Genomic DNA, 25611 nt, shown 5'->3' with positions numbered 1-25611 from the left:
AATACTCTTAATAACTAACCATGTAATATTTGACATCATTTCATTTCTTGATGATTTGTAAATAAAGAAATTGTCTATTGAAGCATGATGAGTGTATCAGTGACAGTAGGCTGACTAACTCGTGCTGCAAGCGGAGGCAGGCTTGTGAAAATGAAAGTGAAAGTGGCATTGTTGAAAGTGTCATACTTTTTGTGTTAACATTTTTTGCTACTATGGTATCAATGATAGATTTTACTGAACCAAAAATGTTTATGCCCTGTAGATCTTTAAAAATAAATCATTAACTGCTTTCTTATTGACAATACTGTACTGAGCTAAGAATAAGAAACTGTTTGTTACAGCAATGGCAGGTAACATTATTCCAGCAATCGCCACCACCAATGCGATTGTTGCCGGCATGGTGGTACTCCACGCTCTCAATGTCCTGCAGGATCAGTTGGAGAAGTGCCAGTCCGTCTACGTTCGGCTCAGGCCAAACCCCAGGGGACTTATCATTGTACCGGAGAAACATCTGGAGCCACCCAATCCCAAGTGTTATGTCTGCTCGCCAAAACCTACAGTAAGTATAGCCTTGTCCACAAGTATGCAGCGTCCATTGTCTGACTGCATACTTAATTTTATTGATAAACTGATTTTAGAACAGAAAATTTATAGACAGTTGCGGATTTGTGACATTTTTGTTACTTTTGACGTCTAATTTGATGACAATAACTAACCCGTTCCCCACTATAGTTTGATGACAATAACTAACCTGTTTCCCTGTCTAGTTTGATGACAATATTATTTATCTGACAGGAAACAGATGGTTGTCCAGGGGGAGAACAAGTCCAATTTCAGAACAGTGAAATTGGGAGTTCCGCAAGGCTCTGTTTTGGGACCTTTTCTGTTTATTGTTGCAATCAATAATTTTTCATCTAGCCTACCTTGTAATTCTGTTTTGTACGTGGATGATACTACTCTTTTAAACTGTAATAAAGACTCACAAATCTTAAAATCTGATCAAGAACGTTCATTTAAATTAGCTCTAGAATGGTTTAAAGCAAATGGGTTGGCAGTGAATCATAATAAAACTGTATATTTAACATTATCTCTACACAATAATACTAAATACAGTAATGATTCTGTTAAGTTATTGGGTGTTATCCTAGATAGTAAATTAAGCTGGCAACATCATGTTAATTATTTATGTACTAAACTATCTAGAGTTATATACCTATTATGTAAACTAAGGAATACTGTTACTCAAGAGATGTTGATAACTGCTTATTATGCATTTTTCCACTCACACTTGAGGTATGGTGTGACTCTTTGGGGAAACAGTTCCAGTGCCAAAAAAATATTTTTATGGCAAAAAAAAGCTATAAGGATTTTAAAAAATGTTTCTAAACAAGAATCTTGTTCACCTTTTTTCAAAGAACTTCAAATTATGACCTTGCCAAGTTTATACATCTACTGCTCATTACTTGATGTAAAAGAAAATTTGAATAATTTCATAAATAGACAAGATGTTCATACACACTGCACAAGGAAAAGGTATTTACTCGATCTACCCCCAGTCAGACTCGAAAAGACCAAAAACAGCCAGATATTTTTCAGTATAAAATTATTTAATAAATTACCAGAGAAAGCATGGAATGTTACACTTAATAATTTTAAAGTTACCATTGCAAAGTGGCTGAAAAATAAAGCTTTTTACACTGTTGAAGATTACCTAGCCTGTGATATTAGCTCATTAAGTTTTTAATCCATTGTTAATTTAAGATTAGGATTGTTAGCACATATTGTATAGATTTTAAAATTATTTAATTGTAATTTTATTGTTTTTATTCACATTTATATTATTGTTATTTAGTTCTAGCCGGCAATACTGTATTTTGTCCTATAACTGTGCCTAGATTAAAGTAGGCTATATAATATGTTGACTTTGTCTATTGCATAATATGTATTGTGCTTAATGACAATAAAATATCTTGAATCTTGAATAACTAACCCGTTCCCCACTCAATTTGATGACAATAACTAACCCGTTCCCCACTCAATTTGATGACAATAACTAAACAATAGACAGTTTCTTTATTCATGTACATAGAGTTACAGAATTGGCGTCAAGTAGGTAAAGGTAATAATTTAGAATATTAGTCAGCAATGTAGAAAACAGTGGATAAACCATTTTAAGCACTATGATTAATGGTTCCTCCAGTTTATAAATTCTTCAAGGGAGTAAAATGTCCTCTGTAGAAACCATTCAAATGGAGTTTCTTTTTGAAGCATTTCTGCCACTGTTTATTTTCAGATGGTCTGGAAGAATATTGAAGAGTTTAGATCCTGCATAGCTTGGCTTCCTCTTGTACAAAGCAAGGTGATGAATTGGCAGAGCATCGTTCATGGCGTTCCGAGTGTTGTAATGGTGCATTTCTCCCAGCCTTGTAATGTTCTGTGAGACAGCATAGCAGATCACTTCTGTCACAAACAGAGATATCACAGTCCAAATTTTAAGATTTTGAAAAGCTTGCCGGCAAGTAGCCTTTGGGTCTAATCCTGCCAATCTTCTCACAACTTTTTTTTGAAGTATTAGTACCCGTTGGAGATTCCCGATGGAAGAGTTTCCCCATACCACTAATCCATATCTTAGATGTGCTTCAAAGAGTGAGAAATAAGCAGTTTTTGCTGTGTCCAGATTGCTCATTTTTGTTATTCTTTTTAATACACATAGGCAACTGCTGAGCTTTCTGCAGAGTTGGTCTACATGTGGAGTCCAGGTTAGATTGTTGTCAATGATGATTCCTAGGTAGTTAGCTTCATTTAACTAACCCGTTTCCCACACTAATTTGATGACAATAACTAACCCGTTCCCCACTCTAATTTGATGACAACAACTAACCCGTTCCGCACTCTAGTTTGATGACAAATACTTACCTGTTCCCCACTCTAATTTGATGACAACAACTAACCCGTTCCGCACTCTAGTTTGATGACAAATACTTACCTGTTCCCCACTCTAATTTGATGACAACAACTAACCCGTTCCGCACTCTAGTTTGATGACAAATACTTACCTGTTCCCCACTCTAATTTGATGACAACAACTAACCCGTTCCGCACTCTAGTTTGATGACAAATACTTATCTGTTCCCCACTTAAATTTCCAACTCATCTTGGCTGAGCTTAGTTGGAGAATAATTGCAAGTACAAAAGTTGATCCCACTATTACATACCTGATTTACTTTAAGGTGTTTGAAACCAACCTCACTTAAACATACATCTTTTTCAATATAGATTCTGCCAAGTCTGTCGCACTTGTTCTATTCACATTTCACTTTTTTATGTTATGCTGTTTGATAATTTTGTCAAATACCTTCTTCCCCCAAATTACTAATTTTAAAATGACTTATTTTTTAATTCGTTTTTGAAACATTTCTTTTCATAAAGACGTTTTTCCAGTTTCTTCAAGGGAAAAAGAATTGAAAGGATAAGAGGATTTTTGACATTTGTCTTCGTTATGTAATACAAAAAAGTATAACACTTCATTTCGTGGAATGAAATCTAGCTCGAGGATTTCATCTTCAAAAAGTAGTGTTTGTACTTTTTTGTAACTTATAACGATGGCAAATGTCCGAAATCCTGTTATCCTTTCAAACCTTCCATCGTCAGTAACAAAGTTTAAACAAAGAAAAAGACATTGATACTGAGGGTATTTTTAGGCAGTAAAATGGTTTCAACAATTTGAAGATATGTGAGTAAAACCTATTGCTAAAAATTAACATGAAGCACACATATAGCGTTACAATAATTGTACTGATGACATTCCTTGAACCTGTGAGATGGAAAAGAACACTTCTGCTTCCATTCTATAATCTGGGTTTTGTGATACAGGTGGCGCTGGCAGTGGACACGCAGAAGATGACAGTGAAGGAACTAGAGGAGGCTGTGCTCAAGAAGGCACTGAACATGGTTGCCCCAGATGTCAGATTAGATGATGGGACGGGATCTATCATCATTTCCAGTGAGGAAGGGGAGACTGATCATAATAACAACAAAACACTGGCGGTGAGAAAAATGTCTAGTATGTTTCTTTTAATTGAATTTTTGCACAGTAAAAAAATTGTAAAATTACATCTATTAATTTTGTAACAATAACATTACTTAACTTCAGTCATTAAAGGTATTTAACATTTATTGGTGATTAGGTGTAAAGTGAAACTTGTACGTTTATAATAGACCTCAATTATTCATAGCCCAGACATTAGACTTGTAAAGAGAAATAATGAATGGGCTTAACAGAAATGTTGAATTATTTTCCTGTAAAAATCAATTGTAACTTATTTAAAAAGAAAATATGAAAGTTTGTCTGTCACAATTATATTAAAAGTTAAATGTAGTATTTTTAACAAGTCTAAAGTTTAGTTTGAGTCTTTGGCTCATTTTATTTTTCTGGTTACCTCTATTAAACGTGTAGTACATTTTTAACAGCAGAATCTTTTAGAGTATTTTATTTTTATGAACATAATTTATCCTTGTGTCCAACAAACCCCCAACCCCAAGCGACCCCTTGTGTTCCTTCCAACTCGTATAACCATAGTTTCACTGCTGCAGGAAGTTGGAGTGTCAGACCAAACTGTGATGATGGTTGATGATTTCCTGCAGAACTATGAACTGGTTGTTGTCGTCTCGCACAAGTAAGTTACAGATTATTGTCACACAATGGCACCATTTCATGCTTTTAGTTAATAAAACTTTAATATCCCTCCTAAATTGGAATTTTCCATGTAATGGCTGTGTGTTATTAAATTTTGTTCTTAATCCTAGTAATATTAATTACAAGAATTAAATGATATTAAAAGACTAATGGGTTGGAATTTGTTGTGAATAAAGTTCTTGAAACATAATTAATTTAGAACACTAGTTCACAGTTTGTTAATGTATTTTTAAGTAGTGATCTACAACAGACTTTATTATTAGTTAAAATTCATGCATTACTTCAAGTGTTTACAACTGTACCTGTATCTAATCTGATCTTAGATGTACTGCGGCTCTGTACTGAGCGTACTTGAGTACCGTGTGTACTTGGCATCTCTCAGTCAGTGTGTTAAACTACAGGGGTTCGTACAGTTTCAAAGAAATAGCTATATTTTAAGAATTGAGCCATTTTTCTTACCTGTTGCTTTAATTTTATGGATATAATATAGGCTTCCAGAATATACACTTTTAGTCTAGAAAAATATGTACATATATTTTATCACTTGTATAAAGTATTTTAAACTTGAAATGTTAGAACAAATTTAAACGTAATAAAGTTTAAGGAGGAAATAGTTACACAACTACAAAAATTGTAAAGTAAACAAAATTAGCTGTCGTCTGCTTACTTCCCTTCGGGTAATAGACATCCACGCAACAGATCCTTGGCATTATACAAAGGTAAACATAAAACAAATCAGTAAGTGAAATATAATTTATAGAATAATAATAATTTGTTATTTAGGTTACCTCTATTCAGGTTATCATGTAGAAAGTCACTGCGTAATGTTGATATAGGAATACATATAAAAATACTAGATTCAAGCACAATACTATTTACAAAGGTACACTAATGTGTCAATTATGTGATCTATTCATGATTTTTAAAACACAAAGTACAGCAAAAACATTTTAAGCGATTAGTAATTTGTCTACTGGCAATCAGCCCAAAGTAAATCAGATCTCCGCAGATTCGAAAGTTGAATCGTGGTGATCGATTCTCAAATCTGAATCTTTTGTTGAAGATTCAGTGGATTTAAGATTCATGGTTCGATTTCGAATCGCTACTATTAATAACCAGCTTGTATGCAACATCTGTCACAGTCAATGTGTTAAGCTATACTATAACTATCGAGCTATATTAACCCTTTAAGTGCCAACGGCCGAGTCATCCGCCGTCCGCAATTTGATTTTTGTTTGTTTTAAAATGATATTTACCACTATTGATACTTATATCGTAATATTCTGTATTTCATTGTCTTAAATTTTAAAAATGTTATAGCGTATACATGTACGCATAGTGTCGACAGATTAATGTTTTCAAGGAAAAGATCTTCTTATATCTGCTGAAAGTGTAAAAGGGCAGTACACACATTGGTACTTTGGGATTATACCGACCACACCCAGACATGAATCGTTATTTGACATTTTGCTTCTACTGATTACTAGATTAGCTTAGAACAATATTTCGTCAATATAAAACAAGAATTGTCTTATCGCAAACCCCTCCCCATCCTCAGACAGAGGTCAAAGTCGAGCGGTCTAGTAGATAACGTGATTGTAGTCTCGCCGCCCGTTCAGCTGGTGCGTCGCTTTGTTGTACTTCCGTCTTTTACCCCTACATTCCTCCAAACACAAAAATTCAACAAAAACAAACATTACCAAACAAAAACTAATCTCTTCATTGAAAAAAAACACACAAAACTTGTTTTTATTCTTGATCACACTCCGCCACCCAAAATGCGAGTGCCTCCGGCCGAAGGTGCTGCCAAAGCCCGCGCTGTTGTCAACGAAAGAAAAACATCCCTCGAGATAGTACCTATCAGTAAAATATCAAATTTTAGAGGGGCTGATCAGAAATATAAATTGAATTGTAATGGAAAGGCAATTATGTACCGTGCATGAAACTTAAATAATCATGTGATGCCGCAGGCCTGCCGTAATCGGGATTCTCAAGAAAGATAAGATAACAGCGACAACAATACCGATCACATTACCTGGAAATGCTTCTTGATTGATGGAATGTTAGTTCTGTTACTCAACTACATCGTTTTATAACGTTCTAAGTTCATTGAAAAAAGATTAAGCGTTGGGGCATATAACGGAATCTGACCCCATTAACAATTGATAATCGTTGTAAGTTTGTAATTTTGTAATTAAATAGTTGTTTTTTCGTTCTATCATGTTTCTTTCTATAAATTTATATTTTTGTGTTCTTCATACTGGTGTGGTCGGTATAATCCCAAAGTACCCACACATCCTGCTTCCCGAAACATACTTGTTAGGTACATGCCCAAACGGACATTTTGTATATATGTAATTATTTTATTCTGTAAAAAGTGAATTGCTTCTTTTTTGTTTGATAAAAAAACATATTATTTAAGTTGTTATGCAACTGGAAGCTTGAATTTAATTGTTACGTCATAGAAACAAAAGCTTTTGAAAAAGTACTGTATCGTATTTTTTTTTAAAGTGATGTAAATATGTTATTTGTGGATGAAATGTAATAAAACTTGGACAGTGTGTGCACAACCATAGGAGAATCACTAAAAACAAATGAAAATTAGCCTACAGATATTTTTGTAATTGATATCTACCTTAAACTTAGAAAAAAAGAAAAAATCATGTAAGTATATTTACATATACTAAAAAAATATATATTTTGTAATGCATGACTTATATTTTGTGTTTGAATGTTCAAATATAGTGTTTTATGAACTGTTTGAAAAAAGTTTCACAAAGATCTGTTAGAGCTCACATAAATAAGAGAGCTGTAAATGTTTTCCTAAACTTCTACATTTTTGACAAATATGCCCTGGCATTTCTTGCATAACCAATAGTATAGAGGCCTGGCACTTTTCGTATGCAACATCAAAATAAGCCCGGCACTCATAGGGTTAAGTGAGGTTAACACTCACTACTTCTCTGTACTGAGTGATCAATCAATCAATTCTTTATTCACATTTTCTTAAAGAAAAGTAATAGAGTCATATTATTGCAACATGATTAAACACAGTACAAATTTAATATAAACTAGATTTAATTTTCTGATAAAACAAGACAGGCAAGAGGAGAATAATGGTGATGCATTTATTACAGTACAGCGAATCCTTCAGGGAGTAGAGTGAGTGTTGCAGGAGTCCTCAGGTTGTGGTGTTGTAGTGATGGTCTCAAGGATATAAGAGCAGAGCACCACAACTGTCAAGGTCAGGCAGTTCAGCCCTGTGAGTGTGCTCTGGGCTGAGTAGAGTGAGTGTTGCAGGAGTCCTCAGGTTGTGGTGTTGTAGTGATGGTCTCAAGGATATAAGAGCAGAGCACCACAACTGTCAAGGTCAGGCAGTTCAGCCCCGTGAGTGTGCTCTGGGCTGAGTAGAGTGAGTGTTGCAGAAAGTCCTCAGGTTGTGGTGTTGTAGTGATGGTCTCAAGGATATAAGAGTAGAGCACCACAACTGTCAAGGTCAGGCAGTTCAGCCCCGTGAGTGTGCTCTGGGCTGAGTAGAGTGAGTGTTGCAGGAGTCCTCAGGTTGTGGTGTTGTAGTGATGGTCTCAAGGATATAAGAGTAGAGCACCACAACTGTCAAGGTCAGGCAGTTCAGCCCCGTGAGTGTGCTCTGGGCTGAGTAGAGTGAGTGTTGCAGGAGTCCTCAGGTTGTGGTGTTGTAGTGATGGTCTCAAGGATATAAGAGTAGAGCACCACAACTGTCAAGGTCAGGCAGTTCAGCCCTGTGAGTGTGCTCTGGGCTGAGTAGAGTGAGTGTTGCAGGAGTCCTCAGGTTGTGGTGTTGTAGTGATGGTCTCAAGGATATAAGAGTAGAGCACCACAACTGTCAAGGTCAGGCAGTTTCAGCCCTGTGAGTGTGCTCTGGGCTGAGTAGAGTGAGTGTTGCAGGAGTCCTCAGGTCGTGGTGTTGTAGTGATGGTCTCAAGGATATAAGAGCAGAGCACCACAACTGTCAAGGTCAGGCAGTTCAGCCCCGTGAGTGTGCTCTGGGCTGAGTAGAGTGAGTGTTGCAGGAGTCCTCAGGTTGTGGTGTTGTAGTGATGGTCTCAAGGATATAAGAGTAGAGCACCACAACTGTCAAGGTCAGGCAGTTCAGCCCTGTGAGTGTGCTCTGGGCTGAGTAGAGTGAGTGTTGCAGGAGTCCTCAGGTCGTGGTGTTGTAGTGATGGTCTCAAGGATATAAGAGCAGAGCACCACAACTGTCAAGGTCAGGCAGTTCAGCCCCGTGAGTGTGCTCTGGGCTGAGTAGAGTGAGTGTTGCAGGAGTCCTCAGGTTGTGGTGTTGTAGTGATGGTCTCAAGGATATAAGAGTAGAGCACCACAACTGTCAAGGTCAGGCAGTTCAGCCCTGTGAATGTGCTCTGGGCTGAGTAGAGTGAGTGTTGCAGAAATTCCTCAGGTTGTGGTGTTGTAGTGATGGTCTCAAGGATATAAGAGCAGAGCACCACAACTGTCAAGGTCAGGCAGTTCAGCCCCGTGAATGTGCTCTGGGCTGAGTAGAGTGAGTGTTGCAGGAGTCCTCAGGTCGTGGTGTTGTAGTGATGGTCTCAAGGATATAAGAGCAGAGCACCACAACTGTCAAGGTCAGGCAGTTCAGCCCCGTGAGTGTGCTCTGGGCTGAGTAGAGTGAGTGTTGCAGGAGTCCTCAGGTTGTGGTGTTGTAGTGATGGTCTCAAGGATATAAGAGTAGAGCACCACAACTGTCAAGGTCAGGCAGTTCAGCCCTGTGAATGTGCTCTGGGCTGAGTAGAGTGAGTGTTGCAGAAAGTCCTCAGGTTGTGGTGTTGTAGTGATGGTCTCAAGGATATAAGAGCAGAGCACCACAACTGTCAAGGTCAGGCAGTTCAGCCCCGTGAGTGTGCTCTGGGCTGAGTAGAGTGAGTGTTGCAGGAGTCCTCAGGTTGTGGTGTTGTAGTGATGGTCTCAAGGATATAAGAGTAGAGCACCACAACTGTCAAGGTCAGGCAGTTCAGCCCCGTGAGTGTGCTCTGGGCTGAGTAGAGTGAGTGTTGCAGGAGTCCTCAGGTTGTGGTGTTGTAGTGATGGTCTCAAGGATATAAGAGCAGAGCACCACAACTGTCAAGGTCAGGCAGTTCAGCCCCGTGAGTGTGCTCTGGGCTGAGTAGAGTGAGTGTTGCAGAAAGTCCTCAGGTTGTGGTGTTGTAGTGATGGTCTCAAGGATATAAGAGTAGAGCACCACAACTGTCAAGGTCAGGCAGTTCAGCCCCGTGAGTGTGCTCTGGGCTGAGTAGAGTGAGTGTTGCAGAAAGTCCTCAGGTTGTGGTGTTGTAGTGATGGTCTCAAGGATATAAGAGTAGAGCACCACAACTGTCAAGGTCAGGCAGTTCAGCCCCGTGAGTGTGCTCTGGGCTGAGTAGAGTGAGTGTTGCAGAAAGTCCTCAGGTTGTGGTGTTGTAGTGATGGTCTCAAGGATATAAGAGTAGAGCACCACAACTGTCAAGGTCAGGCAGTTCAGCCCTGTGAATGTGCTCTGGGCTGAGTAGAGTGAGTGTTGCAGAAAGTCCTCAGGTTGTGGTGTTGTAGTGATGGTCTCAAGGATATAAGAGTAGAGCACCACAACTGTCAAGGTCAGGCAGTTCAGCCCCGTGAGTGTGCTCTGGGCTGAGTAGAGTGAGTGTTGCAGGAGTCCTCAGGTTGTGGTGTTGTAGTGATGGTCTCAAGGATATAAGAGCAGAGCACCACAACTGTCAAGGTCAGGCAGTTCAGCCCCGTGAGTGTGCTCTGGGCTGAGTAGAGTGAGTGTTGCAGGAGTCCTCAGGTTGTGGTGTTGTAGTGATGGTCTCAAGGATATAAGAGCAGAGCACCACAACTGTCAAGGTCAGGCAGTTCAGCCCTGTGAGTGTGCTCTGGGCTGAGTAGAGTGAGTGTTGCAGAAAGTCCTCAGGTTGTGGTGTTGTAGTGATGGTCTCAAGGATATAAGAGCAGAGCACCACAACTGTCAAGTTCAGCCCTGTGATTGTGCTCTGGGCTGTTGTCACAGCTGAGGCTCTGGGCGATTCAAACAAGGTAAAGTACTCCAACGTTACAAAGGCATTTGCTGCACTTAACACATAATAATGTAGCATATAGTTTTTTAAATTGAAACTCATTACCTGAAATTTTATTTTATTTGAAGTACAAAATGTAACATGGAAATCGCCATATACCAATTCTGACCAAGCATTCAATTTCTAGCCCCTGCATTACAATATTCAATATTGTTAAAAGCTAAATAATAGATCTGTAGTCAGCATAAAAAGAGCTACACAATGCTTTCATTAAACACACACGTCTTTAACAACATGGAAATCGCCATATACTAATTCTGACCAAGCATTCAATTTCTAGCCCCTGCATTACAATATTCAATATTGTTAAAAGCTAAATAATAGATCTGCAGTCAGCATAAAAAGAGCTACACGATGCTTTCATTAAACACACACACGTCTTTAACAACATAGAAATCGCCATATACCAATTCTGACCAAGCATTCAATTTCTAGCCCCTGCATTACAATATTCAATATTGTTAAAAGCTAAATAATAGATCTGCAGTCAGCATAAAAAGAGCTACACGATGCTTTCATTAAACACCCACACGTCTTTAAATTTGATAATCTGTTTGCTTGCCAATTTCAGGTATCAGGATTTAGTAAGGAGGTTTATTAAATCTAAGAAAGTGATTGCTTCCATCAGTGATTATTGTTTTGTGTTTGTTGTGCAGAGAGGAGTTCCCGGAAGGTCTAACATTCGAGGTGGTGGCTGGCGATGACGCTAAACCCAAAGAGGAGGAAGTGACCAAGAATGGTATTGGCAATCTTAAATGTTCTACGTATGGCTCAACTGCACAGCTTATTATTGTTTGTCCAGTTAATGTTTATAACGAGACAATTGGATATTACATAGCGGTTAACCCTGGAACTGACCGTCAATTTGCCCAAAATTTGCAGCACTTGTCCGTGATTCTGTAGGGGGACTTTTACTGCTCATCTATTTCAACATATATAAAAATATCAGTGTCTTTATAAATAAATATAGTTAACAAAAAAAGGAAACATTGAATAATTTTTTTTCTATGTACTGCGCCCTCATAGGCAATGTGAAATTTACTTGATTAAATATAAAATGTACAAAAGTTTTGTAGTATATCTAACTCACAAATTAAAAAAAAAATTGAATGAAAGAAATATGGTGCAGCTTTTGAAACTGTCATAATTATATACAATGTAATGCAGCACCATATTTATATTAATATTTGGAATGAAAGAAATATGGTGCTGCATTACAATGTATATAATTATGACAGTTTCAAAAGCTGCACCATATTTCTTTCATTCAATTTTTTATAATTTGTGAGTTAGATATACTATATATATATATATATATATATATATATATATATATATATATATATATATATAAACTACATCAGCAAAAATCTTGTATTGCACTACTTTGTATATAATTATGATAGTTTGGATTCTATGGATGAATTTTTTTATTTTTCTAATAGGTAAATATGTATAGAAGAAAAATTATATTAATACAAGTTGTTATATAGGATTTTTTCTATAGCAACATTAAAAATAAATTTTACTAAAGTTTTGTAGATAACAGTTTTGTTTGTTTTCATCCTAATTATTTATATTAAGTACATAGAAATAAAAGTTTACAAAAATGTACAACAATATATTTTCATATCTACTTTTTTCCGTCATTAGGATCAGGCACAACTATTACCTTAGGCAATGGTCCATACGAGTTAGATAAGACTTCATCCATATCTACCAAACTAACATTGTCTTCTGATTCAATATCACATACATACTTACTACTACTATTCAAATTAACACTTATTTTGGAATGTACAGTCAATTATTAATCCAACAAAAAAAATATTTAATCTATATGACCATGGGCCAAGCTACAGTTTCTCAAAAATCCTATTATTTCAGTAAACCCTTCTACATGTTTTACTTCTCTAATTTATAAAACACTACACAAATGTTTATTTATACACTCTAAACAATAGAAAGTCTAAAAGATACAGATAAATAACTCGTATTGACAATGGTGTTAAAACAACTGAGAAATCATCATGGCAACCAGAAGACACAATTCTTATCTACTGGCTGAGTCAGTGATTGTGTGTGCAACAGAACAAAAATAAAATACTAGTTCATTGTCTTCAATGATGATACTGTTGCTTAGAGCAATTCTTCTTTGTTTTGATATGATTTTCACTACTTCCAGATAACGATAAAGTAAAAAGATATAATAAAATGTAATTAAGCTATTTTTGATGCATTAGGCATTTTGGGATTTTACAAAACAAGTTTTTCAAACAATCATTGTATGAATATTTATTAGCTTACAAACTGTTGAAACGGTGTTTCTGAAAGCTAAAAATACATTCTTTTTATTAAAGACAATCAGGATTGTGTAGAACTTAAACTCTTGACAGGGATTTTTGACAAACTTGCAGTAATTTAGCGTGTCCAGAAATTACTAGAATAAATTGCAATCAGAAATGTGAATATCCAATTTTAAAATGTTCTAATGAAAAATTCGTAACTATACAATGTTTTGTGGTATAATATGAAACCTTAGATCAATATCTTTAAATTTATGTAGTATGTTTTAGTTAAAATAAAAAAAAATAGACTTGCTGTGAGAGATCATATTGCAACATAGTTAATGCATTGAAAATAACATTGCCATTTGAAAATTTAGTTAATGCATTGATAATCGCTTAACGCCAGTTACAGGGTTAAGGGGTTAAACTTTAATATATTTGTGTATTATTCTGTTTTACATAGCCCTTGTTTTGTTACAATATAACTACTACCTATTAAAGTATTGTTTTTTTCCATACAGAATAAAATAAAATCTGAAAGTTAAAAGTTGAACAATAAAAACTATTAGAATCACCCAATCGCAACTTCTGAATGTATAATATAAGGATGTCTAGTCCAAAATTTTATAAAGATCAAAACAATATAGGTTGTATTACTACAGTAGAATAATTGCTGCATAGGGTGGCCACCGGACTAGGAAACCGGGAATAAGCCGGGAATCTTCCTGAGAACCGGGAAAATTTCAAAAACGGGTTTTTGGACTCCAAGAACTTATAAAACCAAGACATAATTTGACAGCTCCTTGAATCAAGAACTGACTAATCTCGAAACATGGTTTGTGAAATTGTGAATGAAGTTATAATTAGTAGTTATAGTCCCAAAGTATACAACAGTGATGCTCCAGAGTTTATTACACAATAGTGTGTTCAAAAAGTATTGCGAATTTTGTGTATTTTCAAAAATTATTTATTTATTTGTGAATATCTATTTTGTCCCCTTCAAAGTAATCCCCCTGGGATATTATACACTTGTGCCAACATTGTTTCCAATCTTCGAAGCACTTCAAAAAATGATTTTTTTGTATCTTGTTCAGCTCCTCCTTCGATGCCGTCTCTATCTTATCGTGGTGCAAAAGCCAATTTTTGTTTTTCCACAAATTCGGACGTTTCTGGCGGATTGCTTCGCGCAAATTGCGCATAACTTGCAGGTCATATTCCTTATTCACCGTTCTACCTTGTGGCACGAACTCATGATGCACCACGCCCCTGCAATCGAAGAAAACTGTAAGCAAAACTTTCACATTCGACTGAACTTGGCGTGCTTTTTTCGGTCTTGGTTCGTGCTGCAGCTTCCATTGAGATGATTGAGCTTTGGTTTCCATGTCATAACCATAAACCCACGATTCGTCACCAGTTATGACCCTCTGGAGCAAATTCGGGTCGTTGCGGACAGATTCCAACATCTCATTAGCGAAGGAAACAGGATTTTTTCCGGACATTTGCCATCGTTAAGTGAAACAATAAAACAGTAACACTACGTTTCGAGATCTGCAATCTGATCTCTTCTTCACATTAATAGTATTTCTCCTTCCATCCGCCTCACAATGGAAGTGGAAGTCCAAAACAAGCTTCCCTTTTTGGATGTGTGTGTATTAAGAGATAGGGATGTCCTTAAGACAACTGTTTTTCGAAAGATAACACACACAGGAAAATATTTAAATTATCAATCCAACCATCAAAAATCTGTCAAAGAAGGAGTAGCCTACTCGTTGTTTGATAGAGCAAAGAGCTTGTGCTCAGATAAAGATGGACTAAAAGAAGAATTTAAGAAAATTGAATCGGATCTCAGAAGCAATGGATACCCTCAATTAATAATTAATAAGTGCAAACGAACCAGAAGAATCATTCCTGAGTCAGAAAAAACAGAATTGTGATAAATTTGCGTTTATGTCAATCCCTTATGTGCCGGGATTATCGGAGAAAATTAGAAGAGTAGGTAGAAAGTACAACATTAGAACCGCGTTTAAAACACACAACACTCTTAGACAAAGTCTCGTAAAAACAAAACCAAAAAAATGGCACACAGGATTCCAAAAACTGTGTTTACAGTATAAAATGTAGCTGCAATAGGGAATACATAGGCGAGACAAAAAGACCACTAAACATAAGGATAAAAGAACACAAAGAAAACACGAGAAAGGGTTTCACAGAAAAGTCAAAAATTGCACACCATTGTTGGTCCGAAGACCATCATATGAATTGGGATGAAGCCCACATAATACATCGGGAACCACATTTCTTCAAAAGGAAATTAATTGAGGCAACATACATTAAATTGGCAGACCAACCAATCAGTCAACCATCAGTCGAGATTAGGCCGCTTTGGTTGCCAATTCTAAAAAATGAACTAAAGAGAAAACCAAAAGTATCAAACGGATCGGATCTTTGTAATAAACCAATGCGGAGTCACAATATGGTTTTAAGAAGTTCATCTCGCATGAACCAATAATAACGAAAGGGCCCATTCCTGTTCCCCTTCCCTTGTATTTCCGCCATCTTGTTTTAGCCAGCCGTCACGATTAGTCCCTCTGGTCAGTCGTAGATGGTTAGTAGACGAGTGAAGACGTATTGTGACCTGTATTCCGTAGTTTAGTTTTAATGATTAGTGTTTTGTATAGTTTTGTATTAAGTGCATGTCTTTAGTGTTAGTGACGTTGACATACAACATGTAGGTTGTGATTCCTGACTTAGGCGTGCCACAACGCTTTAGTAAGATTTGTTTATTTTAACCTAGTTTGTAATTATGTATTAGGTTAGTTCTTTACCTGAAGAAGAGATCAGATTGCAGATCTCGAAACGTAGTGTTACTGTTTTATTGTTTCACTTAACGATGGCAAATGTCCGGAAAAAATCCTGTTTCCTTCACAATCCTTCCATCGTCAAAAATAACCTTCAAACAAAGAATCTCATTAGCAATGTTCATGCGATGCTGTGTTTGATCGAAATTGAGCAATTTTGGTACGAATTTTGCGGCGACCCGTCTCATGCCCAAATTATCGATTAAAATCGAATGGCACGAGCCAATCGATATGCCTAGGTCCTCGGCAATTTCTGTAACGGTGATTCGAAGATTGGCCAATACCAATTTCTTCGCTTCATCAATTTTTTTGTCTGTGTTGAAGTGCTCGGGCGTCTGGCACGCTCTTCGTCGTTCACATCTTCTCGGCCTTCTGAAAACATTTTGTACCAGCGATAAACGTTGCTTTTGTCCAAATTAGCTTCTCCGTATGCCACAGTCAACATTCGGAATGCATCCGCGCACTTAATTTTGTTTTTCACACAAAATTTGATACAGGTTCTTTGTTCCATTTTTTTGAATAGGTAAAAGTCGAAGACGAACCAAAACATGTGCAAGCAAAGCAGCTGTCAACAATTAACTGAACATTCAAAATGGCCGAAATTTTCAACATAAGTGAGAGACATATGTACTAACATAACACCACTAAAAAATCGAAATTCGAATATACGTAACCCGCGAAAAATCAAAATTCACGATACTTTTTGAACACACCTCGTATATAGCCCTGGAATTAAAATTATACAATACAACAAAATAGGAGTATTAATTCCCCACAACAGGCTTTGCCAAAGTCATTGCAAATTATGTTTTCCCAATAATATAATTACTGAATATATATGTTCGTGAGCTTCTTCTGAGGGTTGCCTCCACAGTGTAGTTGAGTGAGTATATTTTGGTTAGTTCTACTCCTGTGGCTTGGCGAGCCATCCTCCTCCCCTAAAGAAACATGTAACAATGCACTGGACAATTTAAAATCGGCTGACCAATTGTTCCGAACTTCAGCACTAAACGAGTGGTACGCATTAAGCAATAAACCGGTAGTGACCGCGATACAAACAGGATTTTTGTATTGTATTATTTAGTCGTCGAAGTGGGGTTTCCGGGCAATGTTGTCCCAACTCTTATTCTTGAGTGAAAATAGTATTTTGACAAGACTTATATAGCACAGGCTTCAAATGTACAGTATTCACTCGATAAATAGGGTTTTTGAATACACTAGAATACAGTTGGAATTTTACCAAGTCTGATAAGACACCTTTTGGAGAAGAAATTAGTGGGTAAGCTACAACTAACGAGAAAAATGGGATTACGTAGAAAAATAAAAGGTAGAACTGGAGATCAGTGTTACCTATTAAAATTTCAATTATAAACATTGCTGAAACATCACAGCTGTGTATAAACAGACTTTGTATTGACTCGCGAACTAACCGCACTTCGGTAACTTCTGTAGCAGATAATCTTCTGATGATGGAGATCAGTGTTACCTATTAAAATTTCAATTATAAACATTGCTGAAACATCACAGCTGTGTATAAACAGACTTTGTATTGACTCGCGAACTAACCGCACTTCGGTAACTTCTGTAGCAGATAATCTTCTGATGATGGAGATCAGTGTTACCTATTAAAATTTCAATTATAAACATTGCTGAAACATCACAGCTGTGTGTAAACAGACTTTGTATTGACTCGCGAACTAACCGCACTTCGGTAACTTCTGTAGCAGATAATCTTCTGATGATGGAGATCAGTGTTACCTATTAAAATTTCAATTATAAACATTGCTGAAACATCACAGCTGTGTGTAAACAGACTTTGTATTGACTCGCGAACTAACCGCACTTCGGTAACTTCTGTAGCAGATAATCTTCTGATGATGGAGATCAGTGTTACCTATTAAAATTTCAATTATAAACATTGCTGAAACATCACAGCTGTGTGTAAACAGACTTTGTATTGACTCGCGAACTAACCGCACTTCGGTAACTTCTGTAGCAGATAATCTTCTGATGATGGAGATCAGTGTTACCTATTAAAATTTCAATTATAAACATTGCTGAAACATCACAGCTGTGTGTAAACAGACTTTGTATTGACTCGCGAACTAACCGCACTTCGGTAACTTCTGTAGCAGATAATCTTCTGATGATGGAGATCAGTGTTACCTATTAAAATTTCAATTATAAACATTGCTGAAACATCACAGCTGTGTGTAAACAGACTTTGTATTGACTCGCGAACTAACCGCACTTCGGTAACTTCTGTAGCAGATAATCTTCTGATGATGGAGATCAGTGTTACCTATTAAAATTTCAATTATAAACATTTGCTGAAACATCACAGCTGTGTGTAAGCAGACTTTGTATTGACTCGCGAACTAACCGCACTTCGGTAACTTCTGTAGCAGATAATCTTCTGATGATGGAGATCAGTGTTACCTATTAAAATTTCAATTATAAACATTGCTGAAACATCACAGCTGTGTGTAAACAGACTTTGTATTGACTCGCGAACTAACCGCACTTCGGTAACTTCTGTAGCAGATAATCTTCTGATGATGGAGATCAGTGTTACCTATTAAAATTTCAATTATAAACATTGCTGAAACATCACAGCTGTGTATAAACAGACTTTGTATTGACTCGCGAACTAACCGCACTTCGGTAACTTCTGTAGCAGATAATCTTCTGATGATGGAGATCAGTGTTACCTATTAAAATTTCAATTATAAACATTGCTGAAACATCACAGCTGTGTGTAAACAGACTTTGTATTGACTCGCGAACTAACCGCACTTCGGTAACTTCTGTAGCAGATAATCTTCTGATGATGGAGATCAGTGTTACCTATTAAAATTTCAATTATAAACATTGCTGAAACATCACAGCTGTGTGTAAACAGACTTTGTATTGACTCGCGAACTAACCGCACTTCGGTAACTTCTGTAGCAGATAATCTTCTGATGATGGAGATCAGTGTTACCTATTAAAATTTCAATTATAAACATTGCTGAAACATCACAGCTGTGTGTAAACAGACTTTGTATTGACTCGCGAACTAACCGCACTTCGGTAACTTCTGTAACAGATAATCTTCTGATGATGGAGATCAGTGTTACCTATTAAAATTTCAATTATAAACATTGCTGAAACATCACAGCTGTGTGTAAACAGACTTTGTATTGACTCGCGAACTAACCGCACTTCGGTAACTTCTGTAACAGATAATCTTCTGATGATGGAGATCAGTGTTACCTATTAAAATTTCAATTATAAACATTGCTGAAACATCACAGCTGTGTGTAAACAGACTTTGTATTGACTCACGAACTAACCGCACTTCGGTAACTTCTGTAGCAGATAATCTTCTGATGATGGAGATCAGTGTTACCTATTAAAATTTCAATTATAAACATTGCTGAAACATCACAGCTGTGTGTAAGCAGACTTTGTATTGACTCGCGAACTAACCGCACTTCGGTAACTTCTGTAGCAGATAATCTTCTGATGAATTCTTCATGTATTGACCGTCAGTAGGATGTATTGAGAGTGACGATACATTCGCGGGACTCTAACCAGGGCTACCATCAATGATGAGAATCTGGAAATGCGTTCATTATGCATGAATTTCGAACTCCGGAAAACATGCGTGGATATGCTGTTCAGAGGAAAGTATTTGATGAAATACCAGATGGACTGACCGTTTGTACCGGTGAAATCATTGTTTCATACCAAAAGTTCGTCCACCGCAAATCTCTAACCCGCAATGCTGCACTACAGTCTGTCTCATGTAGTGTTGTATGTACTTATTTGTCATCTTTGTTTCTTCTGTATTGCATACATGTATTTTCCAAACATTACAGAAAGGAAAGTTAGTAGGTAAACACAATGTTATGTTGACACATCGGAAGACACACAGATAAAAACTAAGATTCTTAAAATATGTGATAGTGATAAATCGTCACCGAGTTCCTTGCATTTCGCTAGCCACGAAATTTGGTAGAGCACCATATTTCTTGCAAATACTGGTTACTATTAACCATCACCGTTGCACTTGGCGAAGGTGTTAAATACAGTTTTACAGTTGTTTATGTGGATTGAATAAAGAGTAGAGAATCGGAAATTTTTGACTAGGAAAACCGGAAATTTGAAAAGAGGATTTGAGTGGCCACCTAGTTGCAATAAATGCTTGTATTCTTAGTGTAGTTTTATGTTGATTTCTATGCTCAAAGTTAATGGTCAGATTTATTGATTTAATAGAATCAACCATTCATGAATTACATTTTATAGTGGAAGAGAAAGCTCTAGTACTGCTACTAATGTAATCTTGCTTGTGAACAGGAGAGGCCAAGGAGGAGAGTGATGATGATATGTGTATCCTGACGGAGCCTGTGGAGGCGGAGGCGGAGGAGATGGAAGTGGTAGAAGAGCGAGAGGCCCCATCGTCCGCTAAGCGGAAGTTGAAGGAGATCGCAGTCCCCGCCAAGAAAAGGAGACGTAACAGTGACGACGTCACATGCCTAGATGTAGATGACGTGTGAATGTGAGTAGTACGTCACAACCACACAGTAGTTATATCCCAAAGTTAACTCTTTGTAATGTATGAAGATTACATACAGAGCCAGTCAAACTTTTACAATTACTGTACAATATTTTATATCTATAGTATAGTATGTAATGTAATGGTTAGTTTATCGTTTGACCTCATTCCTTCCACCTGGAAGAATAATGTAGTATAATCATATTTCTTCATTGCTACAGAAATATCCTAATGTGTTGTATGTTTTATTTCATATTGCTTGAGCTGTTGAATCTTTGTCATTGTATTATCCTCACATTTTGAGGGGAGAAACCCACTTCATTAACTGTCTTATCACCTACAGACACATCTTTCTTAATATGCTACATTGCCTCTTCAGTCTTCTAGCACCATTTTGTGCCAGTTTGTTTTCGAAGACTAGAATCATTCTTAAAAGCTAGAAATGTATTCTGTGCATTGGTTCTGTTTATATATTATATTTTTATGATTTGGACTAAAGTAAAAAAAGTCATTAATAGAATTTCTAGAAGAGTTCAACGTTGCAATTCACTCACCATGCACCTCACGAGATCATGTGTTTTACGTTAAAATTGGAAATAAAGTGATAGAAACTTGTTGGTGGAAATCAAGGCCACCAATAACCTCCAACACCTCCACTTGACAGATTCCATCTATTCAACACCACAATATAGTCAGAATATCTAGATCTACCAATTTATTAGACTAAACTGTAGTAGTAAAACTTTCTGCATTTTAAAGTTTTTAAAAAACAAAGTGCATTTTTTCTTTACTCTCTGTTAATGGTTATCCATACCCGGATAAAACTATTGTCTACTCTTTTATTGTCTTCCTATTCCTACACAGACCTGTTCGACTGTTTCTTGTGCTAACCTGTTTTCCTCTTGCTAGCCACTATCTGTTGCTTTTTGTTCCAGGTTCAGTGTTCCTTGTGTTCCATTGCAGTCTGCAATAATACTTTCACCAGCCATTCTAATAATTTGGTGATGTATTTTTCTATAAAATTGTCCATTGTAAAGCAGTTTCATAATTCTTAAACACTAATAAAATATTTGATTTTGCTGTATAATTTCAAAATATAAATTAATTTTAATTACACAGTACGTTTTGTAATGAGTGTAAAATAAGAGGTTCTATGTTGTAGTTTAGGTTGTATTAATTTAATGAGTTATGATTATTCAATGTGAAAATGGGGATTGAATAGAGGCAACCTTGTTAAGAAGTGAGTACTCACTGGGTTGGGATTGGACATAAATGAAAAAATACAATCTCTGTACATGGCACTGAGTGTTATTTGAATAGTTCAATTATATATTATAAAAAAGTGTCATTTGAATAGTTCAATTAAATATTATAAAAATTATCTCATAATTTGGGCCACTGTACGAGGTTAATAATTGCAGAAGTGGTTCATTTATTGGAAGGTACCTAAGTGTTGTGTTCTTATTTTATATAATAAATATTATAAATTCTTAAATGTTTTATTTATTTGTTTCAATCCTTCTTCCGAATGATACAAGATCCTTGTAAAAATTTGTTATATTGGAAATAAAATGTTTTTTGGCTGTTGATGTCATTGGGTTTTTGTTATTGTACACTGGTGAGATAATGATTTTGCTGAATTACTAAGCCTGGGCTCTATCTAGGTAGGCGATCTATGTTACTATCTAGGAATAAACCAGTAATAATTACAGAACATGGCCATCTTCTCTGATGTACACAGTGGGGTTTCTTGTACAGCATACACTGGACACTGGAAGTGCATTTATAAAATTCCTTTTTCTATGCATGCAAAAGCTCACATTTCTGTGCTGACATTATCGGCATGTGTCGGCCATCTGTAGTGAGTTACCGGTAGGCTTAGTACTGATCTGAATTGTCCATTTAGTCTTGTGGTCGCAGGTAGCCCGGTCTAACACCAGCCACTCTACAGTTTGCTCTGTAAATATTTGTCCAAAGATCATAAACAAATGTAATATGTGTTGCACATTTTACAAAAAGTTTAATTACAATGTTTTTTGGTCATTATTTTTTTAAGCTACTATGTTTTAACGTCTTTATCATACTGCCAGTTATCACCCTATCTTAATATTTGTGAAACCGCGGTAATATATTTTTACTGAACAGATCCAGAGCAAACAGAGAAATGTTTATCCCAGTTTTCAGTTTCAAAGATGGACCAACTTTAACCCTTTTAGGACCAGACCAAAATTTGACATGTGCAAAGAAAATTTTTGCGTTTTTCTGGCCATGCTCCAAGAACTGTGCACATTAAAAATGTGCGATTTTTCAAGCGTTTGAGAGAAAAATCATATCTTCAGAACTAATTACTGTACAGATTTGTTTTTAGGCTTAAAATGTTTATAATTAAATTGTTCATTGTGAAAAAATAAATTTAAGTCATTATATAGCAAAAAACAATTTGATTTATCTGTTTATCAAATAAAAAAAAGAAAAAAATTAAAACAATTGAGTTTGATCTTCAATAACTACCAAAAATAAGAATAAACTATCCGTGGGAAATGGTATTTATTAGTTCTACATATAATTCTCTATATCTGTACAAAATTTGAAAGCCCTAGAATAAAAAATAAAAAGTTTGTAAATGAATTAAATTTTTCTGTAACACTGGTTAAAACACACTTTTCAGCATTAGCCTAACATACAAAACCTTATAGGCTACTAAGGATATTATTCGGTACTTTGGGATGATACCGAACACATCAGTATGAAGAACATAAAAATATACATTTATAGAAACAAAAATGATAGAACGAAAAAACAACTCTTTAATTACAAAATTACAAACTTACAACGATTATCAATAATTGTTAATGGGGTCAGATTCCGTTATATGCCCCCAACGCTTAAAATTTTTTCAATGAACTTAGAACGTTATAAAACGATGTAGTTGAGTAACAGAACTAACATTCCATTAATCAACAAGCGTTTCCAGGTATTGTGATCAGTATTGTTGTCGCTGTTATCTTTCTCGGGAATCCCGTTTACGGCGCGGCATCACATGATTATTTAAGTTTTTTGCACGGTACATAAAAACAAGTTGTGTGTGTTTTTTTCAATAAAGTTTAGTTTTTGTGTTTGTAGAAATGTAGGGGTAAAACACGGAAGTACAACAAAGCGACGTACCAGCTGAACGGGCGGCGAGACTCTGCAATCATGTTATCTACTAGACCGTTCGACTTTGACCTCTGTCCGAGGATGGGGAGGGGTTTAAGATAAGACAATTCCTGTTTTATATTGACGAAATTTGTTCTACGCTAATCTAGTAATCAGTAGAAGCAAAATGTCAAATAACGATTCATGTCTGGGTGTGGTCGGTATAATCCCAAAGTACCCTGACAACATTACGATGCAACATGGCCGTAAAATACAACAAAGCTGATGATTCCAAAGACGTTTAAAATTTTATATCATAGTAAGAAACATACAGGGAATAGAAAAATAGTATATTTATTCCATATAGAAGATTAAAATATCTCTTAAAAAATATGAAAAGTCCGCCGGCGATAAATCAGACGGCTGGTCCTTTTCGCATAGTACGCCGCCGGCGATAAATCAGACGGTTGGTCGTTTTCGCATAGTATGCCGCCGGCGATAAATCAGTCGGTTGGTCCTTAAAGGGTTAAGGTGTTACTGTACAAAAATACCTTTAGTGAAATGGGAGAGGAAAGAAATGATGAGGACTGGCACTCTGTGAGCCCTTTTAACCTTTTCGCCGCGTAAATCGACAATAGTCGACTCACCGTTTTTTCCGTTCGCCGCGTAAATCGACTTTAGTCCACGGCAGCAGAAAAACTTCTCCGTTGGCTGTGTAAGTCGACTATAGTCCCAAGTGAGTAAACGCCATATTCACTGCCTTCTGTAAAGTGCTACAGCCGCGCGGCAAATATTTGAACTAGACTAGTCACATGACGATGTTGGCAGTTGTTCGGGATCGCGTCTGCTGCTTTTGCCGTGTTTACTAACATTAAACATTGGTTATGTTTGGTTATTTGTTTTGATTTATTGTATTCATATTGTTTAGTTTTTATTGCTTAATATTTTAATGCAAGTAAGTGTTTTAACATTAAACATTTAAAAGTGTTGTGTTACTGTAGTGAATATCTTACAACAAAAAGGCTGTGATTGTTAGGTATGTAGGCTAGTCAGGGACAATAGTTTTTACAAATTTCTAGCCTGTTGAGGTTATCCTGTTTAATAATGGAACAAATAACCGATGATGAGATTAATGAATATTTGAATCATGGTAATGAAGACTCAGATTTTGAAATAGGTGATAACAATGTAGACTATTCTTCTGAAAGTGATATAGATGGTCCATTAGATGAAAATAGCCCTAGAGCATCTAGGCCTAAATCTCAACAAAACAATGCTACCTTGTGGGATGAAATTCAAATAGGTTCTAACATAGTATTAGACAAAATACCTAAATTTACACTTTGTGATACACCTAAGGTCAAATTTGAAAACCTAACTCCAACTGAATCATTTCATAAATTCTTTCCTGAAGCAATCTATAAATATGTAGCTGAACACACAAATATTTATTCTTTACAATGTTGTGATGTAACAACTGACATTCCCAAACGTTCTAGACTACACCAACTAAAAGAAATCGATGAAAGGGACATGAAAGCTTTTGTAGCAACGCAAATTTCAATGGGACTCATTCATAAGCCAAACGAAGAATCATATTTTCAAGACGGCTTTTGGCTGACAAAAACTCCGGCATTTTCCAAAATATTTTCTAGAGACCAATATCAACTAATCAAGTCTTTTTTGCATTTCAATGATAATAGCAATCAGGTGTCAAAGGGTAATCCTGGATATGATCCACTGTTCAAAATAAGGCCCTTGATAGATTTTGTTTCTAAAACATATCTAGACAACTATGAGCCTGGAGAGGCACTTTCTATAGATGAAAGTATGGTTAAATTTAAAGGTAGGCTATCCTTCAAACAATATCTCCCAAGCAAGCCATCAACAAAATGGGGAATCAAGGTATGGTCGCTCTGTGACTCTTCAAATGGATTTCTGTTGAGATTCAAGGTGTATACTGGGAAAGAAACCGACAGTAAAGATG

The 25611-nt window shown here is 36.3% G+C and overlaps 1 protein-coding gene across 1 annotated transcript; it reads left to right on the top strand.

Moving 5' to 3' along the window:
- The first annotated feature begins 327 nt into the window (after positions 1 to 327).
- LOC124356041 (SUMO-activating enzyme subunit 2-like) lies at positions 328 to 21984 on the top strand. The gene is made up of 6 exons (XM_046807197.1): positions 328 to 559; positions 3874 to 4047; positions 4594 to 4676; positions 11460 to 11542; positions 20291 to 20492; positions 21425 to 21984. The coding sequence occupies exons 1-5, from the start codon at positions 344 to 346 to the stop codon at positions 20488 to 20490; spliced, it is 756 nt and encodes a 251-aa protein (XP_046663153.1). The 5' UTR covers positions 328 to 343; the 3' UTR covers positions 20491 to 20492; positions 21425 to 21984.
- The last annotated feature ends 3627 nt before the right edge of the window (positions 21985 to 25611 follow it).

This window comes from Homalodisca vitripennis, chromosome 2 (assembly GCF_021130785.1).
Source record: "Homalodisca vitripennis isolate AUS2020 chromosome 2, UT_GWSS_2.1, whole genome shotgun sequence".
Lineage (NCBI taxonomy): Eukaryota > Metazoa > Arthropoda > Insecta > Hemiptera > Cicadellidae > Homalodisca > Homalodisca vitripennis.
This window is presented reverse-complemented; position numbering and strand designations above follow the sequence as displayed.

Excerpts from the sequence above, each read along its gene's own strand:
- LOC124356041 (XM_046807197.1), top strand. The coding sequence starts at position 344 with ATGGCAGGTAACATTATTCCAGCAATCGCCACCACCAATGCGATTGTT. Across the intron at positions 4,048-4,593 it reads ATAACAACAAAACACTGGCG|GAAGTTGGAGTGTCAGACCA; the intron begins GTGAGAAAAATG and ends TCACTGCTGCAG. Across the intron at positions 11,543-20,290 it reads GGAGGAAGTGACCAAGAATG|GAGAGGCCAAGGAGGAGAGT; the intron begins GTATTGGCAATC and ends GCTTGTGAACAG.